The 8,981-nt window shown below is 43.2% G+C and overlaps 1 protein-coding gene across 1 annotated transcript; it reads left to right on the top strand.

The window, feature by feature from the left end:
* The first annotated feature begins 223 nt into the window (after positions 1–223).
* Positions 224–8,158, top strand: GLRX (glutaredoxin). The gene is made up of 3 exons (XM_084629246.1): positions 224–545; positions 4,707–4,827; positions 7,923–8,158. The coding sequence occupies exons 1-2, from the start codon at positions 339–341 to the stop codon at positions 4,815–4,817; spliced, it is 318 nt and encodes a 105-aa protein (XP_084485372.1). The 5' UTR covers positions 224–338; the 3' UTR covers positions 4,818–4,827; positions 7,923–8,158.
* Positions 8,159–8,981: the final 823 nt, after the last annotated feature.

Here is an 8,981-nt window from a genome sequence, read left to right as displayed (position 1 = left end):
ATTGCAGAGTAGCCCATTTGTATAAATTTTCTCATATCACAACTCAGAGATGCTGAAATAACAGCTGATGGGCAAATTGCTTCACATTTGAAAACCATTCATCTGTTTGCAACTATGGAATTGCTAAAATAGTGCCCAGAAGCTTGGTTCATTATCTCTTTAACATCCAAGACTGAGTGAAGGAAAACTCCTCCTACAGGGTGGGGGCCCTATAAGGAAGGCAGTTTGCAGCTTACAAAAACTACAGTCACTTACTGCTTTAGCTATTACTGTTTCTGTTCTACTGGAAGGATAGAGCTGCCTGACTCCTCCTTGTGTTTGAAAGCAATACTGTAAACATGACTCGGGAGTTTGTGCAGAGCAAAATCAAACCTGATAAAGTGGCTGTTTTTATAAAGCCAACCTGTCCTTACTGCCGTAATGCAATTAAACTACTCAACAAATATTCCTTCAAGAAAGGCCACCTAGAATTCATTGACATCACCACCCAAGATGATATGGATGGCATTCAGGATTATTTCCAGCAGACAACAGGGGCAAGAACAGTAAGTTTTTCAATTATTCATATTTGATAGTTGCTTAATCGTGGTCACAGTTTTCTGATCTTTGCACTGTGCAACAGTGTGCTAGGTGCTCTGCTGGCAGAGGGCAGGTCCCTCCCTTGAGGAATTTGCAGTCTAGCTAGGTGGAATAGAAGGGAAAATAAAATACAGCCCAAGGCTTTTTTTCTCCCAAGCCTGTTTAATTGGTTTTTAATGTTCTTTGTGGTGTCTTTTGTTTGTTCTCTTGTAAAATGGCTTCCTATGTTCAGAGTAACTGCAGTATTTCTGTCTTGTGTGCTGTAGTATTTTAGATCTCTTTGGTTCACTATGCTCGTCTCTGTGGGTCTTGCTCTGTTCCAGAGCTATTGTGTAACTAGTTTAATTAAGAAGTGTGATACATTTTATAGAAACCTTTCAGCTTCCCTACTGGCTTTCTATGTATTTGGAAGGTGCTCATTGTTATGTCTATGGCATCATAGATACAATTAACCTGATTGATCCAAACAGCCAAAAGTTGTGATCCCTTGGATTGTTTCTGTTGGGAGGACACATGGATGATGGTTTCAGAGTAACAGCCGTGTTAGTCTGTATTTGCAAAAAGAAAAGGAGTACTTGTGGCACCTTAGAGGCTAACCAATTTATTTGAGCATGAGCTTTCGTGAGCTACAGCTCACTTCATCGGATGCATACCGTGGAAACTGCAGCAGACATTATATACACACAGAGATCATGAAACAATACCTCCTCCCACCCCACTGTCCTGCTGGTAATAGCTTATCTAAAGTGATCATCAAGTTGGGCCATTTCCAGCACAAATCCAGGTTTTCTCACCCTCCGCCCCCCCCCCCACACACAAACTCACTCTCCTGCTGGTGATAGCCCATCCAAAGTGACAACTCTCTACACAATGTGCATGATAATCAAGGTGGGCCATTTCCTGCACAAATCCAGGTTCTCTCACCCCCTCACCTCCCTCCAAAAACCACACACACACACTCACTCTCCTGCTGGTAATAGCTCATCCAAAGTGACCACTCTCCCTACAATGTACATGGTAATCAAGGTGGGCCATGTCCAGCAGAAATCCAGGCTTTCTCACCCCCCCCCCTTTTTTTTTTCTGGACACACACACACACACACACAAACTCACTCTCCTGCTGGCAATAGCTCATCCAAACTGACCGCTCTCCAAGTTTAAATCCAAGTTTAACCAGAACGTCGGGGGGGGGGGGGTAGGAAAAAACAAGGGGAAATAGGCTACCTTGCATAATGACTTAACCACTCCCAGTCTCTATTTAAGCCTAAATTAATAGTATCCAATTTGCAAATGAATTCCAATTCAGCAGTTTCTCGCTGGAGTCTGGATTTGAAGTTTTTTTTGTTTTAAGATAGCGACCTTTATGTCTGTGATTGCGTGACCAGAGAGATTGAAGTGTTCTCCGACTGGTTTATGAATGTTATAATTCTTGACATCTGATTTGTGTCCATTTATTCTTTTACGTAGAGACTGTCCAGTTTGACCAATGTAAATGGCAGAGGGGCATTGCTGGCACATGATGGCATATATCACATTGGTGGATGTGCAGGTGAACGAGCCTCTGACAGTGTGGCTGATGTTATTAGGCCCTGTGATGGTGTCCCCTGAATAGATATGTGGGCGCAGTTGGCAACGGGCTTTGTTGCAAGGATAAGTTCCTGAGTTAGTGGTTCTGTTGTGTGGTATGTGGTTGTTGGTGAGTATTTGCTTCAGGTTGCGGGGCTGTCTGTAGGCAAGGACTGGCCTATCTCCCAAGATTTGTGAGAGTGTTGGGTCATCCTTTAGGATAGGTTATGGATGATGGAATCAGCTATTTGTTCAATGCAATCCCTGTTTATTTACAAAGACTTTGTTTCCCTGAACACACCCAGATATGGTTATCTATTGCTAGCTCCAAATCTATTTCAGCCAGTACTGGGTCAACAAGTTCTGTTGGCTTTTTCTCTGGGCCATGCTGTCTGTGCTTCTGTGGCTGTGTTTTGTGTCTGGCTTTCCTTGCTGCCTTCTGTCAGCTTTTCCGGTCTTTCTGCTATTTCTGTCAGACACCCAGATGAACACAGCTCCGATCCAGTCAATGCTCTGGCCCCTGCATTTGCTGTACAATTCATCAGGGATACCCTTTGACCCTTACAGTTCAGCTTCTACTCTGAAACCTACTCAAACCTTGCTAAGTGCATGTGTTTGGGGTGGTGGTCCTGTTGTGTCAGCTATCTGGTAATATAAATGAGCTTAACGGCTTCTTATAACTATCCTAAATGGAAGATGGTGGATACGCTCCCCCAGTTTCACAGCAGGCTCGGCACAATCCATAATAAGCCTAATATTAACTCACTCTGAACACACTGTTCTTGCCCTGTCACTTGCACTGTAAGAGTGGCATGGAATCTTAATGTACATAGACACTATGGTGATAAGCACCATGGAAAACCTGTGCACAAGAGAACCTTTCACAACACAAGCAAAGTGAAAGTATGGTCTAGTAGTTTGAGCATAGGACTAGAAGTCTTGGGCTTTAGACTCAGCTCTGCCACTCTTTCTATATATATATATATAGCTTTAGACAGAGCGGTTCTCTGAATTGCCCCACTTTATGTAGCAGTAAAGTAGCTATACTATTATCTACTTCAAAATGCCCTCATTGTGAGTCATAATACTTGTGAAGCAATTAGTATTCCCCTGGTGGAAGGTTTTCCCAACTACTTATGAAGCAACTTCCTCATTTGCAGCACAGAGAACACACATTGTTATGCAAGGTTTCAGAGTAGCAGCCGTGTTAGTCTGTATTCGCAAAAAGAAAAGGAGTACTTGTGGCACCTTAGAGACTAACCAATTTATTTGAGCATAAGCTTTCGTAAGCTACAGCTCACTTCATCGGATGCATAAAGTGCATCCGATGAAGTGAGCTGTACTCACGAAAGCTTATGCTCAAATAAATTGGTTAGTCTCTAAGGTGCCACAAGTACTCCTTTTCTTATTGTTATGCAAGTCTCACTTGTGACCCTTCAGTTTTATATTTCACAAAGTTGCACAAGGATTGGAAAACAGATTTCCTCCCAGATAACAACTTGCATAGTAGCAGGCCAGCCTGTTCTAGTAAGTTAAAAATAATTTGACTCAGGCTTTACACAGGAAATGTAGTTTTGTTTTGAACACAAAATAGATTTTGGTGTCAAAATCACTTGGACAGGCATAGAGATTTGCCTTTGAGTTGTCAATCTGCAGATATCTCATAGGGATGGGCAAGTAGAGTCAATGATGACACACTTCTCCCCAACCCTGACTATTTTTTGTAGTCCTAAAACCAAACCTCTTGAGGTTTGGCAAAGGTCCAGTTAAGAGCTTCGGGCTAGATTAACAAAGGCAAGTTAGGTGTTGCAACACCTACATCCTAGGATTCCTGTCGCTCAGTGGAATTTACAACCCCAAGTTCGTGTCCCAGGCATTCCATACAATACATGGGAAGAGTTAGGTGCCTAAGGAAAGGATTCTGATAAGAAGCCAGCCTAGGTGCCTGGACTGACCAGCCAGAGGGAGATGCTCCCGGGGGCGGGGGCCATGGATTTTCAGCTGTGAACCCTCTCCTGGAGTGAGGTGCCTAACTAGGTCAGATCTTTCTCACAAGATAACAGAGCAGAATAGCCAATAGCCTCAGTTCCACCCCTTTCCTCTGAATTTCACTCCTGACTAATTTAGATGGCCCCTGCTCAACTTGCTGTGCCTACCTCTCTCCATATATAATGACAGGTTTCAGAGTAGCAGCCGTGTTAGTCTGTATCCACAAAAAGAACAGGAGTACTTGTGGCACCTTAGAGACTAACAAATTTATTAGAGCATAAGCTTTTGTGAGCTACAGCTCATCCGATGAAGTGAGCTGTAGCTCACAAAAGCTTATGCTCTATAAATTTGTTAGTCTCTAAGGTGCCACAAGTACTCCTGTTCTCGCCATAAAACTGATGGTACCTAATGCAGGGTTGTGAATTCCACTGGGTGGCAGAGCATCTAGGGATTAGGCTTTGTAACATGTAAGTAACATTGTGAATCTGGGCCCTAATGTCTTCAGAGATCCTGCTGTACAGCTTGTTTTTCCTCGCCACTGACTAACAAATGTAATTTGTGTGCACGTCTAGGTCCCCCGTGTGTATATTGGAGAAGTCTGCATTGGTGGATATTCTGATCTGGTTGCTTTAGAAGAGCAAGGAAAACTCTCTCAAAAGCTAACGCAAATTGGTGCTCTATAGTAACATGAAGGTAAGTGAGGGGGAACATACTCGAACCACCAGGAACCAGTTCCTGTATCAGAGAAGAAATTTGAATGTCATCAGGTAGATCAATGCTACGTCTGACTCAGCTGTAACTGGTACTGTGCTTACTGCACCTTTCCAGGGAAACAAAATCAGGACACCGTCAGTTTCACTCTGTAACACAAATGCAAATGTCCTGCTGGTTGTTTTGTGAAAGGTTAGTGGAGGATAATACAAAGTCCGCTCTGCTTGCAGGGATAAGGAGGATGCAGAACCACACAAGGATACGTTATTGGTAGCTCTTATTTCAGATCCAGGTGAATACATGATGTCACCACTTTTGCCCATATCCAAATATATTTCAAGAAGATTCATTCCTGCAGAATGGTGAAGCATTGTGTTTCTCAGGTTAAAAACAGAAGCATTCTTGTGGTGGTTGGGGTTTTGTTTTAATGCTTATGCCTGACTCAGTATCATAATGGTGAGTGCTGTGATGCAGTTGACCAGCGTTTGATTCCCAGGTCCGCTCATGGTTTCTTTCTACTTGCAACAGCTTGCCTACCAGTTGACTACCCTACCGGAGAGAATGTTACACTTGCCCAAGTGTTTGACTGTTACCCTTTCCTAGCTGGTCTGTGTAGGATATAGGTTGCTGAAACCTACTGCAGCTAATAGACTCTTTACATCACAGGGCAGAAGCTCCTTTTGGAGTAGAGAGAGATGTAGCCTGACTGACAACCATGGAGAAGATGGGGCCATGGTATCATCATGTGTGCTCTAAGAGATCCATTGCAAGTTCCCACAGTCTGTTAATTTACCATATTTGTTACCTGATGGCACTACTTTTTAAAATGATACTGTCTTGTATTCCCAGTGCCTTGGAACCCTAGTCATGGGCCAGGATCCCATTGTGCTAGGGCTGTACAAACAGAACCAAAAGACAGTGTTGTGTAGTAATACAAGTGTGGCGGTCACCATTTTGATTGATACGCGGAGGGAATTGGAACCAGGGACCTACAGAGCTATAAGCACAAGCTGATACAACTTAAGTTAAATAGTCAAGGCTGTCTAGCTGGGGCTGTAACAGACTTGTATCCTCCATGGATTGAGTAGAGAGGGGGACCTGCAACACGCTCACCAGTGGTCTTTGGATATTGTATAGCCAGGGATGGATTAAATCTACAAGGGATTCATATTGGTCTCATATCAGAAACTAGAGGCAGAAGGTTGTGGAAATGAATCGGGCAGCATTGCTTAGTTAGCTGGAAGGATGTCTGTCATAATACCAGAAAAACTACATGGGAGTATTAAGTCAGTGGAAAGCTTTGTGATCCTGTGGACAGGGTACTAGAGTGGGACTTGGTAAACCTGGGTTCTAGTCCTGGCTGGACCAGGGATCTGCTGAATGACCTTAGCCAAGTCACTTCACCTCTTTGTGCCTCCATTTCCCCATCTATAGAATGGACACAACACTTACCACCTCTATAAAGTGCTTCATCACCTATGGATGAAAAGGCCTTTAAGAGATGGCTATTTATCTTGGGGCTCTAACATGTATGGGCAGGGATTGATCTTCATTTTAGTCTAATCCTGGGGGAGCGGGGGAGTATTAAGTGGCCTTTCCTAACTTGCCACACTTGACTGGGGGGTAGGAAGATAAAGGTGGGTAAAGCATTGATGGGTTTTATAGAAACTCAGCATAATCTCAAACCTATGAAAATGTGAGGTAGCCACCCTAGTGCAGAACTTCCTATATATCTAGATTTACAAAGCACCAGATCTGCTGCTGCTGAAACAAGAACCACCACCACCCCCCCAAGGGTTGCAGACTGGAGAAAGCACTAGGCTAGCCGGTGCAGCACAACGTAGTCACGGTGACTGTTGCTAGGAGAGCGTGAGCATGAGCTGTGTGTTATCTATCACTTTTTAAAAGGGATGGGACAGAGCGCTGGGAATCCACCTTATTAGAACTGAAATCCCAGTACTGTACTGGCATCACTAGCATTGGCATAGTGACTTGAGTCACTGGGAGTGCTGCTACGCAAATATAAGTAATGCAAATATTTAAACTTGGATCTGTTTTCTCTTCCCACTAACTAAACTACTCATTAAACTCAGTCTTTCTTTGTCTTTAGTGCTTCATGGAGCTCAGTGGATGGCATCTCGGCCAGCAGATAAATAGAAATAACACTCCTTACTTTACTGTAAACTTAATGTTCATGCAATACCCTGCTTACTGCCCAAATACTGGTAACTTAGATGCAGCGCCTCTAAATAACCCTCTGCTAAATATGCACTTTCCATATGTGAAATTATCCAGTATGTGGTCAACTAGCTTTCCTGCTTTCTTGAAATTTCGTATGTGCTTGCCACATTACAACACTCTCTGCCCTCTGATAGGAAAGCAATTATCTTGCCCTGAACTAGGGCTGGCCAAAAAAACAAGTATTCCACTTAATGAAAAATGTTGAAGTTTTGACACTTTTGATTTTTATATCTCCAACAAAAAAAGGGGGGAGGTGGGGCGGGGGGGGGAGGAGAAGGAGAGACCATCCCAGAATAGCCAATAGCCCAGGGATGTGGGAGAACCAGATTCAAGTCCCTGCTCAGAATTAGGCAGGACTTGAATCTGGTTTTCCCACTTTCCAAGTAAGCTCCCTAATAACCAATGGGCTATTGGTTATTCTGGTCTCTTTTCTTTTGACCAGAAATTTCATCATAGAACTGAGGCATGTCTTGTCAAAACTGATACATTTCCATGAAAAGTTTTGGTTTCAACAAATCAGCCTCTTCTGACAAGCTGTTCATGAAAATTCCTGACAAGCTGCACTCTGGACTATGTCAGCCAATCATATCCTCAATCTGCCTGAACTCTTCATTCTGAAAAATCCCTACTGGTTTTTTTCCTTAACGATTTGAACAATAGATCTCTTAGTCAAAGACGGCTACACTTCCATGGAGTATCCTGCAGTACTTATGTCACTAATGTAACTAGACTTCTTAAATCAAATCTAAGAGCTCTTCTAGGCATGTATTCTTTTGGTAAACTGGCCTCTTCCAAAAATAACCTGTAATCTCTACTTATATCATTTCTAATTTCAGGCCAAAAATGACTGGAATTTGTGACTGCATCACCTGCCACCGGAGCCTTAACAGTGACTTTCCTGTTGCCATCTGATTTCCTTCTAAATCTACAAGAGATGTGGATATTGGGCACCTGTTCTTTTGGTGATGGTAATAGTGGTACAATATGTTATATCCCTTCATCCTGTCTAGCCCTGGGAACAAACCCAGAAAATGGTTGGACTTTGCCTAAAGGAATAAAATGTTTGCACTAATGAGGTGTGTTTACCGTTTACCAATACAAACATTCTTTGTACTGCTCAAGCCTTATTATACTCCTGCTGTCTCCCTTCTGTGCACATTTCTCTCTCGGCCCCTCCCCCACCCTTCAGGATAGTTATCCAGCAACTCAACTCTTCCTTAGTAGTGTAGAGAACTTTAGCTGTTTTCCACTTTGACCATGTATTAAGCTGAAGCCATATAGGGGGAAGTGTAGGATGTTGATGCTTAGGGCCAAATGGGATCCTGGAACCCTGTTTGAAAGTAGCTGCTGGAGTCAGTGCATACTGACCCCAGCCATCTGCCAAGCATATGACCCTCTGGTAACCCTGACAAGTCTCTTAACAAGGGTTGAGAAAACAATATTCTCTGCTGTGCTGCCCTTATTACAACATACAGCTACAGGCAGATACTTGCAGCTCAGCTAGTTCAGAATGGGTGCAGCTGGATAGGAAAGGAATGCTACATGAGGAAGTGTAATTTTCTGGGGGAGGTGCAGTCTGCTTGTAAACTATGTTGGGTCTTTAAATGGAAATAACTTGAAAGATATTAAGTTTATTACATTCGAGCTTGGTGCCCCCCTGCTAGTCAGAAGGGGACCCCAAATGCAAGTTATACAAAGCTTATATACCTTTTAGCAAAGCATGTTACCCTCGTGCATCAGAAACCTTAGCTAATAGACAAACTCTTTCCTTATCTACCACCTCTCCCTGCTAGATACATTCCCGATGCTCAACTATTACTTCAACTACACAACATGGACCTAAAGCAATGCATCAGTAACCTTTCTTATCAGGATGGGAGGCCCGCATCACAAGG

Source organism: Lepidochelys olivacea (genome assembly GCF_965140295.1).
Source record: "Lepidochelys olivacea isolate rLepOli2 genome assembly, chromosome: 5".
Lineage (NCBI taxonomy): Eukaryota > Metazoa > Chordata > Testudines > Cheloniidae > Lepidochelys > Lepidochelys olivacea.
This window is presented reverse-complemented; position numbering and strand designations above follow the sequence as displayed.